Raw genomic sequence first — 21,907 nt, forward strand, 5'->3', positions numbered from 1 at the left:
ATGGGAGCTCAGAGCTGTGAGCAGAGGCTGCCGACAACCCTTACACAGGGAGGGGAGGGCAGTGAGACAGAACGATGCAGGGCGGACAGACGGGGAGAAGGAGATTAGATCGAAAGATTGGTGGATAGATGGATGCATCACCTGGGTCCGTTCCAGTTCTCCTGGATGGATGGATGAACAGATGGTAGATGATGGGTAGGTAGATGAATGGATGGATAGATGGTTGCATGGATGAGATGGATGGATGGGTGAATAGATGGTAGATGATGGGCAGATAGATGGATAGATGGTTGCATGGATGAGATGGATGGATGGGTGAATAGATGGTAGATGATGGGTAGGTAGGTAGGTAGATGGATGGATAGATGGTTGCATGGATGAGATGGATGGATGGGTGAATAGATGGTAGATGATGGGTAGGTAGGTAGGTAGATGGATGGATAGATGAATGCATGGATGAGATGGATGGATGGGTGAATAGATGGTAGATGATGGGCAGATAGATGAACGGATGGATGGATGCATAGATGAGATGGATGGATGGGTGAATAGATGGTAGATGATGGGTAGGTAGGTAGGTAGGTAGATGGATGGATAGATGGTTGCATGGATGAGATGGATGGATGGGTGAATAGATGGTAGATGATGGGTAGGTAGGTAGGTAGATGGATGGATAGATGAATGCATGGATGAGATGGATGGATGGGTGAATAGATGGTAGATGATGGGCAGATAGATGAACGGATGGATGGATGCATAGATGAGATGGATGGATGGGTGAATAGATGGTAGATGATGGGTAGGTAGGTAGGTAGGTAGATGGATGGATAGATGGTTGCATGGATGAGATGGATGGATGGGTGAATAGATGGTAGATGATGGGCAGATAGATGGATAGATGGTTGCATGGATGAGATGGATGGATGGGTGAATAGATGGTAGATGATGGGTAGGTAGGTAGGTAGATGGATGGATAGATGAATGCATGGATGAGATGGATGGATGGGTGAATAGATGGTAGATGATGGGTAGGTAGGTAGGTAGGTAGATGGATGGATAGATGGTTGCATGGATGAGATGGATGGATGGGTGAATAGATGATAGATGATGGGTAGGTAGGTAGGTAGGTAGGTGGATGGATAGATGGTTGCATGGATGAGATGGATGGATGGGTGAATAGATGGTAGATGATGGGCAGATAGATGGATAGATGGTTGCATGGATGAGATGGATGGATGGGTGAATAGATGGTAGATGATGGGTAGGTAGGTAGGTAGATGGATGGATAGATGAATGCATGGATGAGATGGATGGATGGGTGAATAGATGGTAGATGATGGGCAGATAGATGAACGGATGGATGGATGCATAGATGAGATGGATGGATGGGTGAATAGATGGTAGATGATGGGTAGGTAGGTAGGTAGGTAGATGGATGGATAGATGGTTGCATGGATGAGATGGATGGATGGGTGAATAGATGATAGATGATGGGTAGGTAGGTAGGTAGGTAGATGGATGGATAGATGGTTGCATGGATGAGATGGATGGATGGGTGAATAGATGGTAGATGATGGGCAGATAGATGGATAGATGGTTGCATGGATGAGATGGATGGATGGGTGAATAGATGGTAGATGATGGGCAGATGGATAGATGCATGGATGAGATGGATGGATGGGTGAATAGATGGTAGATGATGGGCAGATGGATAGATGCATGGATGAGATGGATGGATGGGTGAATAGATGGTAGATGATGGGCAGATGGATGGATGGATGCATAGATGAGATGGATGGATGGGTGAATAGATGGTAGATGATGGGCAGATAGATGAACGGATGGATGGATGCATAGATGAGATGGATGGATGGGTGAATAGATGGTAGATGATGGGCACATGAATGGATGGATGGATGCATGGATGAGATGGATGGATGGGTGAATAGATGGTAGATGATGGGCAGATGGATAGATGCATGGATGAGATGGATGGATGGGTGAATAGATGGTAGATGATGGGCAGATAGATGGATGGATGGATGCATAGATGAGATGGATGGATGGGTGAATAGATGGTAGATGATGGGCAGATAGATGAACGGATGGATGGATGCATAGATGAGATGGATGGATGGGTGAATAGATGGTAGATGATGGGCACATGGATGGATGGATGCATGGATGAGATGGACGGATGGGTGAACAGATGGTAGATGATGGGCAGATGGATAGATGCATGGATGAGATGGATGGATGGGTGGATAGATGGTAGATGATGGGCAGATGGAATGATGGATGCATGGATGAGATGGATGGATGGGTGAATAGATGGTAGATGATGGGCAGATAGATGAATGGATGGATGGATGCATAGATGAGATGGATGGATGGGTGAATAGATGGTAGATGATGGGCAGATAGATGAATGGATGGATGGATGCATGGATGAGATGGACGGATGGGTGAACAGATGGTAGATGATGGGCAGATGGATGGATGGATGCATGGATGAGATGGATGGATGGGTGAACAGATGATAGATGATGGGCAGATGAATGGGTGGATGGATGCATGGATGAGATGGATGGATGGGTGAACAGATGGTACATGATGGGCAGATGAATGGGTGGATGGATGCATGGATGAGATGGATGGGTGAACAGATGGTAGATGATGGGCAGATAGATGAATGGATGGATAGTTGGATGCATGGATGAGATGGATGGATAGACGAACAGATGGTAGATGGGCAGATGGATGGATGGATGCATGCATGGATGAGATGGATGGATAGATGAATAGATGGTAGATGATGGGTAGGTAGATGAATGGATGGATAGATGGATGCATGGATGAGATGGATGGATAGATGAATAGATGGGTAGATGATGGGCAGATAGATGAATGGATGGATAGTTGGATGCATGGATGAGATGGATGGATAGATGAACAGATGGTAGATGATGGGTAGGTAGATGAATGGATGGATAGATGGATGCATGGATGAGATGGATGGATAGATGAATAGATGGTAGATGATGGGCAAATAGATGAATGGATAGATAGATGGATGCATGGATGAGATGGATGGATAGATGAATAGATGGTAGATGATCGGTAGGTAGATGAATGGATGGATGGATAGATAGATAATAAATGATAGACAGATGACAGATAGCTGACGGATCACTGTTAGAAGTCCAGGTGCAGTGGCTCACGCCTGTAATCCCAGCACTTTGGGAGGCTGAGGTGGGAGGATGGTTTGAGCCCAGGAATTTCAAACCAACTCGAGCAACATAGTGAGATCTGGTCTCTATTTTATTTTATTTTTTAAAAAGGATTTTTTTTTTAAAAGGATGATGGTAGAAGTATAAAAAGAGACAGAGGCAGGGTGAGGAGAGGGAGGAAGAGACAGAAGACAGATAAGGAAGGAAGGGAGAAAAGAGGAGAGAGGAGAAACAGACTGATGATAGATGAGATACATAAAAAGTCACAGAGAGAAGACAGAGAGGAAGAGGGAGAGAAAGAGAGACAGAGGCCAGGTGCAGTGGCTCGAGCATCTTTTAACCCCAGCATTTGGGGAGGCCAAGGCAGGAGGATCGCTTGAGCCCAGGAGTTTGGGAGTAGCCTGGGCAACATAGCAAGATCCCATTTCTACAAAAAAAAATTTTAAAAAAGTAGCAGGGCATGGTAATATATGCCTGTACTCCCAGGTACTGGGGAGGCTGAGGAGGGAAGATTGCTTGAGCTCAGGCGGTCAAGGCTGCAGTGAACTATGATGACACCATTGCCCTTCAGCCTGGGTGACAGAGAGAGACTCCCATCTCCACAGAAACCTTTTTGGTTATTTTTTTTTGAGACTCTCGCTCTGTCGCCCAGGCTGGAGTGCAGTGGCGTGATCTCGGCTCACTGCAACCTCCACCTTCTGGGTTCAAGCGATTCTCCTGCCTCAGCCTCCTGAGTAGCTGGGAGTATAGACGCCCGCCACCATGCCTGGCTAAGTTTTGTGTTTTTAGTAGAGATGGAGTTTCACCCTATTGCTCAGGCTGGTCTCAAACTCCTGACCTCGTAGCCTGCTGGCTTCGGCCTCCCAAGGTGCTGGGATGACAGGTGTGAGCCATGGCGCCCGGCCTCACAAAAGAAAACTTTTAAAAAAAATTAGCTGGGCATGGTGATGCATGCGTGTACTCACAGCTACTCGGGAGGCTAAGGTGGGAGGATAGCTTGAGCCTAGGAGGTCAAGGCTGCAGTGAGCTGTGACTGCACCACTGCACACCAGCCTGGGCAGCAAAATGAGACCTCGTCTCAAAAAATATATATATATATAAAGAGAGCCGGGCAAAGTGGCTCACGCCTGTAATCCCAGGACTTTGGGAGTCCCAGGTGAGTGGATCACCTGTTGGGAGTTCAAGACCAGCCTGACCAACATGGTGAAACCCCGTCTCTATTAAAAATGCAAAATTAGCCGGGCGTGGTGGCACGTGCCTACTCGGGAGGCTGAGGCAGGAGAATGGCGTGAACCCGGGAGGCGCAGCTTGCAGTGAGCTGAGATCCGGCCACTGCACTCCAGCCTGGGTGACAGAGCGATACTCCGTCTCAAAAAAAAAAAAAAGATAGATACACAGAGAAAGACGGAGAAAGAGGGAGAGGGAGAGAGAAAAGGATGGAAGTCTCTTGACCAGCTGAACCTATGGAGTCCTGGCCGGCTCCGTTAAGGTAATTAAGTGTTCTCTGCAAATATTCTAGGAATTCTCACTGCAGCAGCAACTTTGAACTCTGACGGAGCCTGAACGCCCACCAGATTCCCTCAGGGCCATGTCCTTCCATTGTGGAAATCGATACCCCTGGAGCCTGGGGTTCCAGCAGCCCCACCCGGCTCCAGAGCAGGCTGGGGGGAAGGGAGAAACCTGATACGTCTGTGTGTGTGTGTGTGTGTGTGTGAGAGAGAGAGACGGGAGAAATCTGATACGAAGGCTTTGAGCCGAGAGGGTGCGTGGTGTGTGTGTGTGTGTGTGTGACGGGAGAAATCTGATACGAAGGCTTTGAGCTGAGAGGGTGCGTGGTGTGTGTGTGTGTGTGTGTGTGTGTCGGGAGAAATCTGATACGAAGGCTTTGAGCCGAGAGGGTGCGTGGTGTGTGTGTGTGTGTGTGTGTGTACGGGAGAAACCTGATACGAAGGCTTTGAGCCGAGAGGGTGCCTGGTGTGTGTGTGTGTGTGTGTGTGTGTGTGTGTACACTTGTGCCTGTGGTGTGTGTGTGTGTGTGTGTGTGTGTGTGTGTACACTTGTGCCTGTGTATAAACACACAGGTTCGATCCAGCTGACCCTTGAGCAACACGGCTCTAAACTGCCCTCACTCACGGATTTCCCTCTGCCTCGGCCACCCCTGAGACAGCAAGAGCAGCCCACGGCTTCCTCCTCCTCTGTAGCCTCCTCAGTGTGAAGACAACAAGAATGAAGACCTTTAGGATGAGCCACTTCAACTTCATAATGGTAAATATATTTTCTCTTTAGGATTTTCTTTTTTTTTTTTTTGAGATGGAGTCTCGCTCTGTTGCCCAGGCTGGAGTGCAGTGGCACCGTCTCGGCTCACTGCAACCTCCGTCTCCAGGTTCCAGCGATTCTCCTGCCTCAGCCTCCCGAGTAGCTGGGATTACAGGTGCCTGCTATCATGCCCGGCTAATTTTTTGTGTTTTTAGTAGAGACGGGGTTTCACCGTGTTGGCCAGGCTGGCCTCAAACCCCCGACCTCAGGTGATCTGCCCACCTTGGCCTCCCTAAGTGCAGGCATGATAGGTGTGAGTCACTGCACCTGACCACATTGGCCAACTTTAAATACAGCGGATTTATCCTCCACAATGTCGCGGGCCTCTCATCCAGACGCTGGACTTGCCAACCTCCAAAAATCACATAAGCCAGTTCTTTTTTGGCTGTTCTTTTTTTGATACAGAATCTCATTCTGTCACCCAGGCTAGAGTGTAGTGGTGCAATCTCGGCTCACTGCAATCTCCACCTCCTGGGTTCAAGCGATTCTCCTGCCTCAGCCTCCTAAGGACCCGGGATTACAGGCGCCCGCCACCACGCCTGCCTAAGTTTTGTATTTTCAGTAGAGACGGGGTTTCACTATGTTGGCCAGGTGGGTCTCGAACTCCTGACCTCAGGTGATCCGCCTGCCTCAGCCTCCCAAAGTGCTGGGATGACAGGCGCCCGCCACCTCGCCCAGCTAGTTTTTTGTATTTTTTAGTAGAGACGGGGTTTCACCGTGTTAGCCAGGATGGTCTCGATCTCCTGACCTCGTGATCCGCCCGTCTCGGCCTCCCAAAGTGCTGGGATTACAGGCTTGAGCCACCGCGCCCGGCCTAATTTTTGTATTTTTAGTAGAGACGGGGTTTCACCATGTTGGCCAGGCGGGTCTTGAACTCCTGACCTCAGGTGATCCACCTGCCTCAGCCTCCCGAAGTGCTGGGATGACAGGTGTGAGCCACCGCGCCCGGCCTCCTTGTAAAACTTGAACCGAAAACTACGTCTTAACAAAAAGAGTGAACGTGACGACGGGCTCTCACCTGGCTTGCAGCTCTCGGCGACCTTGCTGAGTAACTTGTGGACTTTGTCGTCTGACCAGTTGTGCAGGATCCGGCACAGGACATATAGCTCAGCGCTGGGGAGGGGGTCCCTGAAAAAATCACCTGGTTTAAAGACAAAAGGCGACACGTCCGTCAGGTATGGGAGAAGCAGTCCTCCCCGGACAGATCCTCGGACGGCCACCCACATCCTAAATCAGGGATGGAGAAGAGAGGGGTGTGGGCAGGAATGAGTATATCCCCATGGGTACTTGAACAGAGGAGCTGGTTAGCGATGCCACGGGCGTGCGGTTAGACTCCGGCCAGGAAAGGCCGGGCACGGCGGCTCACACCTGTAATCTCAGCAGTTTCGGAGCCTGAGGTAGGCAGATTGAGCTCAGGAGTTCGAGACCAGCCTGAGCAGCATGGCGAAGCCGTAGCTCTACTAAAAATACAAATTAGCTGGACGGGGGTAGTGGGTGCCTGTAATTCCAGCTACTCGGGAGGCTGAGGCAGGAGAATCGCTTGAACCCAGGAGGCGGAGGCTGCAGTGAGCTGAGATCACGCCAGTGCACTCCAGCCCGGCTGACAAAAAAAAAAAAAAAGGCAAGGGAGGAAAAAAGGAAATTCAGAGGCACCACCTGGGCGAGGCAGGCAGAGTCAGCGCAAATGGGTGTCTCTCTCAGCCAGGGAGCGTCGGGGCCGCACTGCTAGGGAGTGGGCAACAGCGGGGCCTTCCCTGGCGATCCCGATTCAGGCACCCCGGAAGGGTTGCCTGCAGGGGGGTGCGTGTAGCGGCACGCCCCTCTATGATTGCTGAAATTAAAAGATGGTCTGCTGGAGTGCGGTGAATGGCGTCCCCTTAAAAGATACATTCAGGTGCCGACTCTCGGTCACTGGGAATGGGAACTTATCTGGAAATAGGGTCTCTCTGGATGTCATTGAGTGCAGAATTTCAAGATGCAATCATCCTGGAATAGGGTGTCCCCTAAATGCAATGACAGGTGTTCTTCTAAGAGACAGAAGAGGAGACACAGACACAGAGGAGAAGGCCACGTGGAGACAGAGGCAGAGACCGGAGTGATGCGGCCACAAGCCCAGGGACGCCTGGAGCCCCCAGGAGCTGGGAGAGGCAGGAAGGACCCTCCCCCAGAGGCTCCAGAAAGAACCAGACACGATTGCAGTGGGCTGGGATGGTGACCTCAAAAGATCTGTCCATGTCCTAACCCGTAGACTTGTGAATAGAATCTCATTTAGAAAGAAGGTCTCTGCGGGTGTCATTCTGTTGAGTATCTTGAGATGAGATCACCCAGGATTAGCTCAGCTCTAAATGGAATGACAGGTGTCCTTGTAAGAGACAGAAGAGGAGACACAGACACAGAGGAGGAGGCCACGTGGAGACAGACGCAGAGACTGGAGTGATGCGGCCACAAGCCCGGGGACGCCTGGAGCCCCCAGGAGGTGGGAGAGGCAGGAAGGATCCTCCCAGCCCTGAGATGTCTTGATCTCAGACTCTGGTCTCCAGGACTGGGAGAGGATAAATTCCTGTGGTTTTGGAAGTTGTGAGGCCCCCGCTTGGGCTAGTTTGTTCCAGTCACCCCGGGAAACCCCGTAGCTACCGTGTGCTGGTGTGCACCTGCGGATGGTCACAGAAGTGTTTGTATTGACTGATGGCTAACCCTGCTGTGTCCAGCAAATATGAACCACAGCCAAGCAAGCAAGCAAGCTGCGAGTTGCATGAGGGGAAAGAAGGGGCGGGAGGGTGTGTGGTGGGAAGTCTGAGCTGCTTTCCCCCAGCTCTGAGGAGAAGGTGCTCTTTCAGGGCTCATGATTTTAAACTTTAGCATTTCCGGCCGGGCGGGGTGTAATCCCAGCACTTTGGGAGGCCGAGGCAGGCAGATCACCTGAGATCAGGAGTTCGAGACCAGCCTGGTCAACACGGTAAAACCCCGTCTCCACCAAAATGACAAAAAATTAGCCGGGCGAGGTGGCGGCGCCTGTAGTCCCAGCTACTGGGGAGGCTGAGGCAGGAGAATGGCGTGAACCCGGGAGGCGGAGCTTGCAGTGAGCTGAGATCCGGACACTGTACTCCAGCCTGGGCCACAGAGCGAGTCTCCGTCTCAAAAAAAAAAAAAGTATCCAGAAACCTCCAGTGGAGGGGCATGGAGGTCCCCAGCACCTGTGCCTGCAGGCCTGGCGGCTGTAGGATGGTACTGAATTACGGCATGTCAGGTGTCTCGTTTTTTTTTTTTTCTTTTTTGAGATGGAGTTTCGCTCTGTTGCCCAGACTGGAGTGCAGTGGCGCGATCTCGGCTCACTGCAACCTCCGCCTCCCCCCGGGTTCAAGCGATTCTCCTGCCTCAGCCTCCTGAGTAGCTGGGACTACAGGCGCCCGCCACCTCGCCCGGCTGGTTTTTGTATTATTAGTAGAGACGGGGTTTCACCATGTTGGTCAGGCTGGTCTCGAACTCCTGACCTCAGGTGATCCTCCCGCCTCGGCCTCTCTAAAGTGCTGGGATGACAGGTGTGAGCCAGCGCACCCGGTCTCATCCACCTGTTTGGAGATGCCCTCGTGTCTCTCTGGACCCACACACAGACATGCACAGGCACACCCACGGACGCAGACACACAGGCACGCACACATACACCCATCCAAATGCACAGACGTACAGTCCTGCAGACACAAAGGCACACATGCAAGCACACACCAGAAAGACATGCACACACAGACACAAGCACGGACATACAGAGATACACTGACAGGCCCACACAGACACACTCAGACGCAGACACATGCACAGATGGGCACACAGACACACACACACACACAGATGCAGACACATGCACAGATGGGCACACAGACACACACACACACACAGATGCAGACACATGCACAGATGGGCACACAGACACACAGACACAGATGCAGACACATGCACAGATGGGCACACAGACACACACACACAGATGCAGACACATGCACAGATGGGCACACAGACACAGCGACAGGCACACACACGCACGCAGATGCAGACACACACACAGACATGTACACACAGACACACAGAAACACATACCCTCACAGACACGTATGCAAGCACACACCACAGAGAGTTGCACACACACAGACGCAGACGCAGACACACAGACATTCTCATGCACAGACATGCACGCAAGGACATACCACACACACATACACATGCACACACAGACACACATGCACACACTGATGTACAAGCACAGCAGTGACATGCACAGACGCACAGACGGGCACACAGAGACGCACACACACAGACATGCACACATATGCCCACACAGACACGCAGACACATGCACGTACCCTCAGAGACACACACACACACACCACAGAGACGTGCACACACACGTGGACACAGACATAGTCTCACGCACAGACACACACACATAAGGACATACTACACACAGACACAAACACAGAGACAGACACGCACACAAGCACAGCAGACACATGCACACAGACACCGACACACACCATGCACACAGACGGAGACACACAGACATGCACACACATATGCACACGGAGACACAGACACACACAGCCACAGCAGTCACATATGCACACAGACACCCACCGGCACGCAGCATGCACACAGACACCCACCAGCACGCAGCATGCACACACAGACACAGACATGCACACACAGACACCCACCAGCACGCAGCATGCACACACACACACACAGACATGCACACACAGACACCCACCGGCACGCAGCATGCACACACACACACACAGACATGCACACACAGACACCCACCGGCACGCAGCATGCACACACACACACAGAGACATGCACACACAGACACCCACCGGCACGCAGCATGCACACACCCACACAGACATGCACACACAGACACCCACCGGCACGCAGCATGCACACACCCACACAGACATGCACACACAGACACCCACCGGCACGCAGCATGCACACACCCACACAGACATGCACACACAGACACCCACTGGCACGCAGCATGCACAGACACAGACATGCACACACAGACACCCACCGGCACGCAGCATGCACACACACACACACAGACATGCACACACAGACACCCACCGGCACGCAGCATGCACACACACACACACAGACATGCACACACAGACACCCACCGGCACGCAGCATGCACAGACACAGACACACAGACATGCACACACAGACACCCACCGGCACGCAGCATGCACACACACACACAGACATGCACACACAGACACCCACCGGCACGCAGCATGCACAGACACAGACATGCACACACAGACACCCACCGGCACGCAGCATGCACACACAGACACCCACCGGCACGTAGCATGCACACACACACACACAGACATGCACACACAGACACCCACCGGCACGCAGCATGCACACACACACACACAGACATGCACACACAGACACCCACCGGCACGCAGCATGCACACACAGACACCCACCAGCACACAGCATGCACACACACACAGACATGCACACCTATATCCACACAGGTGCACACACACACCCTCACAGAAACATATGCAACCACACACCACAGAGACGTGCACACACACGCAGACACAGACACAGTCTCACGCACAGACACACACACACAGACATACCACACAGACACAGAAACACACAGAGACACAGACACACAAGCACAGCCATCACATATGCACACAGACACCCACAGACACACCATGCACACCGATGCAGACACACAGACATGCCCACAGACACGCACATGCACACACAACCCCAGCAGTCATATATACAAACAGACACCCATCGGCACACAACATGCACACAGAGGCAGACACACAGACACACACACAACCTCTCACAGAAACATATGCAACCACACACCAGAGACGTACACACACACGTGCGGATGCAGACACACACGCACACACACGTTCTCACGCACAGACACGCCCAAGGGCATACCACACACACATGCAGACAGATGCACACACACAAGCACAGCACACAGTCATGTATGCACACAGACACCCACCATAGAAGCGCCCACGCAGAAACACGGGTACACGCACAGCCACGCACTCTGTCTGGAAAGAGATGACGGAGCCTGGAAAACGTTGGCAGGGCGAACGCGAGGAAGGCTCACCTGCTGCGAAGTGGATCTGCGCCGCCTGTGGTCCGGCGGGCTGGAAGTGGACGGCCAGCTCGACGACGTCCGGGAGGTCAAACACAGTCACCTGGAGACGAGGGTACTCGCGGGCCAGCTCTCGGGCCAGTGCACCTGTGCAGCCTGCGGGGAAGCAAATACACGCTCTGCGGCCAGGTCGTCCTGGTGCCTACGGAACGCTGACGACTCTCCCAAGCTCAACCGGGGCAGAAGTCATGTTCGAGGGCATGGCACTGAGACCCATGCTGGAAGGGAAAGCCAGTGGTGGGGAGTTCGCTGGGGTCCCAGACAAGACTGTGCAAGCAGGTGAGTGCGGGGGCACAGACCTGCAGGGAAATCCTTCCAGCCCAGAGGTGGGGGCTGTACTCCTCCCTTCTCCTTCCTGCCATGGGGATATAGACACGATGGTCGGTGCAACAGCAGCCACTCTGGGCCACGTGTGGGGGCACAGACCTGCAGGGAAATCCTTCCAGCCCAGGGGTGTACTCTGTACTCCTCCCTTCTCCTTCCTGCCGTGGGGATGTATACACAATGGCCGGTGCTACAGCAGCCACTCTGGGCCACGTGTGGGGGCACAGACCTGCAGGGAAATCCTTCCAGCCCAGGGGTGTACTCTGTACTCCTCCCTTCTCCTTCCTGCCGTGGGGATGTATACACAATGGCCGGTGCTACAGCAGCCACTCTGGGCCACGTGTGGGGGCACAGACCTGCAGGGAAATCCTTCCAGCCCAGGGGTGTACTCTGTACTCCTCCCTTCTCCTTCCTGCCGTGGGGATGTATACACGATGGCCGGTGCTACAGCAGCCACTCTGGGCCACGTGTGGGGGCACAGACCTGCAGGGAAATCCTTCCAGCCCAGAAGTGGGGGCTGTACTCCTCTCTTCTCCTTCCTGCCACAGGGATATAGATACAATGGCCGGTGCTACAGCAGCCACTCTGGGCCACGTGTGGGGGCACAGACCTGCAGGGAAATCCTTCCAGCCCAGAGGTGGGGGCTGTACTTCTCCCTTCTCCTTCCTGCCATGGGGATATAGACACAATGGCTGGTGCTACAGCAGCCACTCTGGACCACAAGGAGGAGAGGCATTCCGAGGTTGGGGAAATGTAAGCGGATGGTGTGAGAATCATCCCAGGCCCCTGATCCCCCAGCACCCCTTGGGAACGTGTCTACTGCTCCACCCACTGTCCAGGGCTGGGGTGGGGTGGAGGGTGAGTCAGGATATAATCAGACTTGCTGAGGGGAAGCCAGCGGCTCCAAGGTGCTCTGCCTCAGCTCCGCGGCCAACAGAGAGGGCCCCAGAGTCTGTAGGGGGACTCCTGGAATGTGGGAATATCCACCCACCATCTGGGACTCAGCCTGGCCCAGTTCAGGTCGTCGTCAGGTTTCTCAGTGGAAAAAGGCAGTTTGCAGGTGTCCTGAGCAGGGAAGATGCCCGCGGCTTAATCAACGAAAGGAAGGAGAGCCCTGGAGGGGTGGGGGGGGGGGGCTACCCACCTCCCACGTCGCAGGCGGAGGAGAAGCGGGACAGATCGAAGGCCGTGGCCACCTGGCGCGCAGTCAGCTTTGCCACGCCGTGCATGGCCTGCATGAACCGCAGTTGCGTCTCCGGGCTCCGGTAGTACGCGTCCTGGAACACAGCGGGGGCTCAGGGGCGCCAGGGAGCACGGGCCGAGGGTCCGCCCAGCCTCTCCCCGGGGGTCCGGGGGTCGAAGCGCAGGGCTCCAGGGCGTAGGGGCTCAGCCAGGCCTGGGCTGCAGAGGAGACTTCCCACCACAGCTGTGTTGGGCGCCCCTGTCTCTGTGGGGGCTGGGCTGGCTGGGGACGGAGGACCCCAAAGTGGTGGGCCGTCTCCTTGGAATCGCTTGGTCCGCATCACAGCCTGAACTCCAAGCGTCTGAGTTTCCCAATAGGCTTTTCACAATCAAGCTTTTCACCCTGGAGGGTGCTCGTGCTTCACCCCGCCGGTGTGGTGTGGCAGAGGGGGCTCCTCCGAGAATTCCGGTGTGCAGAGGAGAAGCTCCACTCCGAGCTTCCCCACGTCTCCCCCGGTGGCACCTACCCCGGGTCCCGGAGGAGCCCAGGCCCATCCTGGCTCGGGGCTGCGTCCGGGGTTTGCGCGGACATCCCCTGTCCCCGCCAGGGCATGCAAACCCTGCTGAGGCTGCTTCTGAGCCCGACTCCCGGCGGGACGGCCCCGCTCCATCCTGGCTCCCTAAATCCCACGGGGGCTCCCGGCCCTCCCCTGCGCGGGTGGCAATGATGGGGCTTAGGGATGTGTCCTCTGCGATGCCCAGGCCAGCTGCTCACGCCGGCTCGGGGCCCCCGGCCACGCCTCTCGGCTTCTCTCTCCGCCACTGGCTTTTGTCTCTCTCCGACTCTGTCTCCCTTGGTCTCCGTCTGTCTGTCTCTGTTTGTCTCCCTCGGTGCGTCTCTGTCTTCCTCTTTCTCTCTCTCTCTCTCTGTCTCCTTCTGTCTGTCTCTGTCTTTCTATCTCCCTCCGCCTCTGTCTCCCTCTATCTGTGTCTCCTGTTTCTGTCTCTATCTGCCTCTATCTCTGTCTCTCCAAGGCTCCCTGTCCTGTGTCCCTACCTCGCTGTCTCCCTCTGTCTCTCATCTCCCTCTGTGTCTCTGTCTGTCTCTTACTCTGTCTCCCTCTTTGTTTCTCTCTCCCTATCTCACTATCTCTCTCTGTCTCCCGTCTCCCTGTCGGTCTCCCTCTGTCTCTCTGTCTTTGTCTCCCTCTATCTGTGTCTCCGTCCCCCTGTCTCTGTCTTCCTATCTCACTGTCTCTCTCTCTGTCTCCCGTCTCCCTCTATCTCCCTGTCTCTGTCTGCCTCCATCTCTGCCTGTCTGTCTCTGTCTCCCTCTATCTCTCTGTCTCCTTGTCTCTCTCTCTGTGTCTCCCTCTGTCTCTCTGTCTTTGTCTCCCTCTATCTATCTCTCTGTCCCCCTGTCTCTGTCTTCCTATCTCACTGTCTCCCGTCTCCCTCTATCTCTCTTTCTGTCTGTCTCTCAGCCTCCCTGTCTCTGTCTCCCTCTATCTCCCTGTCTCTGTCTCCCTGTCTCTCTCTGTGTCTCCCTCTGTCTGTCTGTCTGTGTCTCTCCCTGACATCGGAACGAAGCCCCAGGCTCCCTGGGGTCCATCTCTGCAGCACACACACACGCTCTCTGACTGGGCGCTCGGTGCCATAGGGACGGAGGTTGCCGAGGAGGAATGAGGCCGTGGCCGGCCGAGCCCACAGCAGACTCCCCACGCCCGTCTGGTGCAGCCCTGCAGACCGAGACCCCCTCGCCGCCCGCAGAGGCCCCACGGACCCCACAACGTCTCGCGCGTCCACCTCAGAGAGGTTCTGGGCGGGGAAAGGGGAAGGAGGGGTGAGAGGATGCAGCCAGCGCTTTGCAAACGGCGGTCTCGGATAAGCAAGTGTCGATTCCATTGAAGCAAAAAACAAAACAAAAGAAAACAAAAAAAAACCAGGGCATTCATTTGACGCAGGCTGTCCCGCTCCTTCCTGTGTTGCTGCTTTTGAGACAGAGCCTTGTTCTGTCGCCCGGGCTGGAGTGCGGCAGCACGGCTCACACGGCAGCCTCGACCTCCCGGGTTCGAGGGACCCTCCCACCCACCTCGGCCTCCCGAAGTAGCTGGGATTACAGGCTCATGCCACCGTGCCCAGCCTAATCGTTAATTTTTTTTTTTTTTTTTTTTTTTGCAGAGATGGGGTCTCACTATGTTGCCCAGGCTGGTCTCAAACTCCTGGGCTCAAATCATCCTCCCGACTCGGCCTCCCAAAGTGCTGGGATGACAGGTGCGAGCCCCTGTGCGTGGCCTTCAGACCCGTTTCTAGCAGGGAATTCTATGTTCATCAGCTGCTGGATAACGGTGGACGAGGGTCTACCTTGCACCTGTTCCCGGGCTGAGGGACGCAAAGGCCACGGCACTAAGGTCTCCAGGCGGAACGAGCCGAGCCTTTGGGATCCGTCAGACCGGAGACAGATGGCTCAAGGTGCCTGGTGAGCTGGGTGCCAAAGTGCTTTAGCAAAATGCACGCTAGGTGGAAAAAGGTGTGTGCGGGGCTGTTACGCTATACCTGGAATAGATCTTCCACCTTCTTCCCCAGCACCCTGTGGTGCTGGTTTCTCCCCTCTCGGATGGCAAACTCCAGGTACGTGAAGAGGTTCCAGATGACGTCGTCGTTTTGCAACATGAAGCCGTGCAGAGAGTACTCACTGTCCGACGCCAGGTAAAGGTTGGCTGTCTCCGTGTTACTGTAACCTGAAGAAACGGGGACGGTCCTGTGACCTCCTAACGAGGAAACCCAAGGAAACCTGACCGTAGGGGACGCATCACTGAGATGTTACGATCAGCATCGTCGGCCGGGCGCGGTGGCTCACGCCTGTCATCCCAGCGCTTTGGGAGGCCGAGGCGGGTAGACCACGAGGTCGGGAGATCGAGACCATCCTGGCGAACACGGTGAAACCCCGTCTCTACTAAAAATACAAAAAAATTAGCCGGGTGTGGTGACGGGCATCTGTGGTCCCAGCTCCTTGGGAGGCTGAGGCAGGAGAATGGCTTGAACCTGGGAGATAGAGGTTGCAGTGAGCCGAGATCATGCCACTGAAATTCCAGCCTGGGTGACAGAGCGAGACACCATCTCAAAAACAACAACAACGGCCGGGCGCGGTGGCTCACGCCTGTAATCCCAGCACTTTGGGAGGCGGAGGCGGGCGGATCACGAGGTCAGGAGATCGACACCATCCTGGCTAACACCGTGAAACCCCGTCTCTACTGAAAATACAAAAAATTAGCCGGGCGAGGTGGCGGGCGCCTGTAGTCCCAGCTACTCGGGAGGCTGAGGCAGGAGAATGGCGGGAACCCAGGAGGTGGAGGCTGCAGTGAGCCGAGATCGCGCCACAGCACTCCAGCCTGGGCGACAGAGCGAGACTCCGTCTCAAAAATAAAATAAAATAAACATCATCCATCTGACTATAGCCACCATGCCCCAGCTGTCGACTGCTGTAACTGTTACCCAACGAGGCTGATCCTTCCTTCGTGGTTGTGGCCACACTTAAGTTCCCAGTTACGCAATCAAACCCCCATCTAGATGTGGGTGTGGAGGTGCACTGAAGCTGGCGTTTGCATCTACCATCGGTTTGACATTAAGGAAAGGAGATGAATCTCCAAAATGTGAGTGGGCCTCATCCAGCTCACTGAAAACCCCAGAAGCAAGCCTGTCCAACTCCTTCCATCCATTCCCCCACCCAGCTACCCATCCACCGATCCACCGATACATCTATTCATCCACCCGTCCACCCACCCACCCATCTGTTCACCCACACTCCCAATCATCTACCCAGCCATGCACCCATCCATCCATTCATCCATCCACCCACACATCCATCCACCCACACATCCATCCATCCATCCATCCATCCATCATCCGTCCACCCACCCATCTGTTCACCCACACTCCCAATCATCTACCCAGCCATGTACCCATCCATCCACTCATCCATCCACCCACACATCCATCCACCCACACATCCATCCATCCATCCATCCATCCATCATCCGTCCACCCACTCATTTGTTCACCCACACTCCCAATCATCTACCCAGCCATGCACCCATCCATCCACTCATCCATCCATTCACCCACCCATCCACATGTCCACTCATCCATCCATCCATCCATCCATCCATCCATCCACCCACCCACCCACCCACTCATCCATCCATCCACCCACCCACCCACTCATCCATCCATCCATCCATCCATCCATCCATCCATCCATCCGTCCACCCACCCACCCATCTGTTCACCCACACTCCCAATCATCTACCCAGCCATGCACCCATCCATCCACTCATCCATCCATTCACCCACCCATCCACATGTCCACTCATCCATCCATCCATCCATCCATCCATCCACCCACCCACCCATCCATCCATCCATCATCCGTCCACCCACTCATTTGTTCACCCACACTCCCAATCATCTACCCAGCCATGCACCCATCCATCCACTCATCCATCCATTCACCCACCCATCCACATGTCCACTCATCCATGCATCCATCCATCCACCCACCCACCCACTCATCCATCCATCCATCCACCCACCCACCCACTCATCCATCCATCCATCCACCCACCCACCCACTCATCCATCCATCCACCCATCCATCCATCCATCCATCCATCCATCCATCCATCCATCCGTCCATCCGTCCGTCCGTCCACCCACCCACCCATCTGTTCACCCACACTCCCAATCATCTGCCCAGCCATGCATCCATCCATCCACTCATCTATCCATTCACCCACCCATCCACATGTCCACTCATCCATCCATCCACACATGTATCCATCCACACATCCATCCATCCATCCATCCATCCATCCATCCATCCATCCATCCGTCCACCCACTCATTTGTTCACCCACACTCCCAATCATCTACCCAGCCATGCATCTATCCATCCACTCATCCATCCATTCACCCACCCATCCACATGCCCACTCATCCATCAGTCCACACATGCATCCATTCATCCATCCATCCGTCCATCCATCCGTCCACCCACCCACTCATCCATCCACCCATCCATCCACTTACCCACCCATCTATGCACCCATCCACCGATTCATTGATCCATCCATCCATCTACCCATCCTTTCATTTATCTATCCATTGTATCCATCCATCCATCCACCCACCCATCTGCATGCCCACTCATCCATCCATCCACACATCCATTCACCCACGTACCCATCCAATCATCCACCCATCCATCCACACATCCTTCTATCCACACATCCATCCATCCATCCACCCACCCATCCACTCACCCACTCATCCATCCACCCATCCATCCACTTACCCACCCATCTATGCACCCATCCACCGATTCATCGATCCATCCATCCACCCACCCTTTCATTTATCCATCCATCTATCCATCCATCCACCCACCCACCCACCCACCCATCTACATGCCCACTCATCCATCTATCCACACATCCATTCACCTACCTACCCATCCAATCATCTATCCCTCCATCGAGACATCCTTCCACACATCCTTCCATCCACACATCCATCCATCTATCCATCCACCCACCCATCCACTCACCCACTCATCCATCCACCCATCCATCCACTTACCCACCCATCTATGCACCCATCCACCAATTCATTGATCCATCCATCCACCCACCCTTTCATTTATCCATCCGTCTATCCGTCCATCCATCTATCCATCCACCCATCCACTGATCCACCAATCCATCCACCTTCCCATCCATCCATCTGTCCATTGATCGATCCATCTGTCCATCCATCCATTCATCCTTCCTCCCATCCATCTATCCACCTACCATCCATCCATCCATTTATGTATCTATCAATTCTTCCCATCACCTATGTATCTATCATCTCTGTATCGTCAATCTATATCAAGGTATCTATGCATTTATCATCTATCTATGTATCTGTCTACCCATCCACCCACCTTATCTGTCCATAAACATCAATCAGCAAGTAAATTAATGTCTGTGTGCACCCTACTGGGTTCTGTTTCTCAGGAGAACATGGACTGATACAGCCCCTTTGAGACTAGAGCCCATAAGGACGTCACACTTCTCCGGCGTGCTTGCGGCCACCACTGTTCCCCCTCTCTCATTCACCCTCTGCTTCTCCCCGTTCTGGGAAAAGCAGCGTTCCCGAGGGCAGAAGGATAGAAGGTCTGGCCCTCCTTCCTCGCTCTGCCCGGGCTCCAGCTCACCTTCCCTCAATGACTTCTACCTGTAAAGATCGTCAGAGCAAAACCCGCTGGGTCCTGTCACCTTGCTCTGTCTTCTCCAGGAGCCCCATGGCAGCACAGACGTCCAGAAGCTTCTCCGTTCCACAGGCAGAGGCGTCCACTTTGCTGGCAATATCTGGCGCCTTCTGGGGTGCTTCACGTTTTAACCAATCGAACACCTTCAGCTTGCAAGCAGTGAGCAGGGCCTGTTAAAAAACAAGTGCAGAGAGACCCATGAAGTCACTTGCCGAGTACTTTTGACTCCCGCAGACCCAAAAGACGCAGACCAATGTTGTCGAAAGTATTCGACGGGGCCACCGAGCCGCCTTTTACAGAGAACGCTGGGGATCTGGAGGATCAAGTCTCCAGCTGTAAAACAAGGCGTACACAAGGTAAAAGCACAGCAGTGAACATCATGCAGAAAAACCAGCCTGTGGGAGAAAAATCAACGTGCTGCAGATATGGACTGAGTTCCAAACCCGTATGTTGCCCCCCTAATACCCCCAGTCCCTCAGGTCAGGATGTGACGGTATGCATAGGCAGGGTTTGAAAGAAGTGATTCAGGTAAAATGAGGTCATTTGGGTGGAGCCTCATCCAATAGGACTGGGGTCCCTATAAGAAGAGATGAGGACACAGACACACACAGAGGGATGATCCTGTGAGGACACAGGGAGAAGACGGCGTCTCCAAGCCCAGGAGAGAGGCCTCAGGAGGGACCAGCCCTGCCCACACCTGGATCTCAGACTTCCAGCCTCCAGGACGGTGGGAGAATCAATGTCTGTTGTTTATAATCCATCCGGTGGTGATTTAATAATCATCACTCAGTAAATTAGAGACAGAGATGGAATGTGCCGTAACTACCTTTATTCCTTATTCACCTCATGTTCTCTCTCCTGGTGATGATGAATGACAGGAGGTGTCAGCCCGGTCTCCCTGTCTCCCCAAAACCTGCACCCCTCCTGCACCTGACATCCCCACCTCTGCTTCCCAGAGGATGCCCTGTAAGGGACACCTGGTGTTGGGAGGGCTGCATCCCTTCTCGGTCTGCTGTGCGCCCTGAGGGGACCCTGGGAGCGCAGACCTGCAGAACGGCTGAAAGACGGGGCCTGAGGCTGGGCGTGGTGGCTCACGTCTGTAATCCCAGCACTTTAGGAGGCCGAGGTGGGTGGATCGGCTGACGTCAGGAGTTCGAGATCAGCCTGGCCAACATGGCGAAACCCTTCAGGAGGCTGAGCCAGGAGAATGGCGGGAACCCGGGAGGCGGAGCTTGCAGTGAGCCGAGATGGCGCCACCGCACGCCAGCCTGGACGACAGACCCAGACTCCGTCTCAAAAAAAAAAAGAGTCTTTGCAGATGCAAGTAAGCTAGGGGACTTCAGATGAGCTGGAGTCAGTGGATTAGGGAGGCCTCAAAATCCGGTGACAGGTGTCCTTGTAAGAGACAGAAGAGGAGACACAGACACAGAGGAGAAGGCCACGTGGAGACGGAGGCAGAGACTGGAGTGATGCGGCCACAAGCCCAGGGACGCCTGGAGCCCCCAGGAGCTGGGAGAGGCAGGAAGGATCCTCCCCTAGAACCCTAGAAGGAACGGAATATAATTATACCAGATGGAACAGCGGCCCCCAGAAAGATCTGTCCGCATCCTAAAGTCCAGGACCTGGAATGAGACCTGATTTGGAAATAGGGTCTTTGCAGATGTAATCAAGTTAAGGATCTTGAGATGAGATCATCCTGCATCAGGGCCCTGAACCCAACAACAGGCCTTCTTCTAAGAGAGAGAAGAGGAGACACAGACACAGAGGAGGAGGCCACGTGGAGACGGAGGCAGAGACTGGAGTGATGCGGCCACAAGTCCAGGGACGCCTGGAGCCCCCAGGAGCTGGGAGAGGCAGGAAGGATCCTCCCCTAGAGCCTCCAGAGGGAACTGGATACACCTGGAGTAGATTGAACTGTGGTCCTCCTGAAAAATCTGTCCATATCCTGATCCCCAGAACCTGTGAATGGGACCTTGTTTTAAAAAGGGGTCTTGGTAGATATAATTAATAATCTCAAGAGGACATCATCATGAAGAAGGATGGACTCCAAGTCCCATGACAGGTGTCCTTCTAAGAGACAGAAGAGGAGACGGAGACACAGACACAGAGGAGGAGGCCACGTGGAGACGGAGGCAGACTGGAGTGATGCGGCCACAAGCCCAGGGATGCCTGGAGCCGTCAGGAGCTGGGAGAGGCAGGAAGGAGCCTCCCCTAGAACGTTCGGACAAAGCGTGGCCCTGAGAGAACTTGACCTCAGACTGCCAGCCTTCAGGACTGTTGATTCAAGCCGAGTGTGTGGGGTTATCGGTGAAAGCAACCTGAGGAGACAGACAC

At 54.1% G+C, this 21,907-nt stretch overlaps 1 protein-coding gene and 1 long non-coding RNA gene across 6 annotated transcripts in view; one reads left to right on the top strand and one right to left on the bottom strand.

The window, feature by feature from the left end:
* LOC106995141 (putative bifunctional dTTP/UTP pyrophosphatase/methyltransferase protein) overlaps nt 1-21,907 on the bottom strand; it is a 44,394-nt gene that overhangs the window by 422 nt on the left and 22,065 nt on the right. Inside the window, exons 8-12 of the mRNA XM_077988167.1 lie at nt 19,581-19,743; nt 15,820-16,004; nt 13,226-13,358; nt 11,710-11,853; nt 6,565-6,687 (exon numbers count right to left, since the gene is read on the bottom strand). Coding sequence (XP_077844293.1) covers nt 6,565-6,687; nt 11,710-11,853; nt 13,226-13,358; nt 15,820-16,004; nt 19,581-19,743 — 748 coding nt within the window. The remainder of the gene's footprint in view (nt 1-6,564; nt 6,688-11,709; nt 11,854-13,225; nt 13,359-15,819; nt 16,005-19,580; nt 19,744-21,907) is intronic.
* On the top strand, nt 65-21,907 carry LOC114676043 (uncharacterized). Of its 5 annotated transcripts, none has more exons than XR_013412681.1 (4): nt 65-1,032; nt 1,649-4,719; nt 5,312-5,495; nt 20,964-21,907. It is a non-coding gene; the product is annotated as an uncharacterized LOC114676043 (long non-coding RNA). The 5 variants fall into 5 exon arrangements; XR_013412679.1 differs by lacking the exon at nt 20,964-21,907 and adding an exon at nt 11,688-11,821; XR_013412680.1 differs by lacking the exon at nt 20,964-21,907 and adding an exon at nt 7,542-7,708.

The sequence above is a fragment of the Macaca mulatta genome, chromosome X (assembly GCF_049350105.2).
Source record: "Macaca mulatta isolate MMU2019108-1 chromosome X, T2T-MMU8v2.0, whole genome shotgun sequence".
NCBI lineage: Eukaryota > Metazoa > Chordata > Mammalia > Primates > Cercopithecidae > Macaca > Macaca mulatta.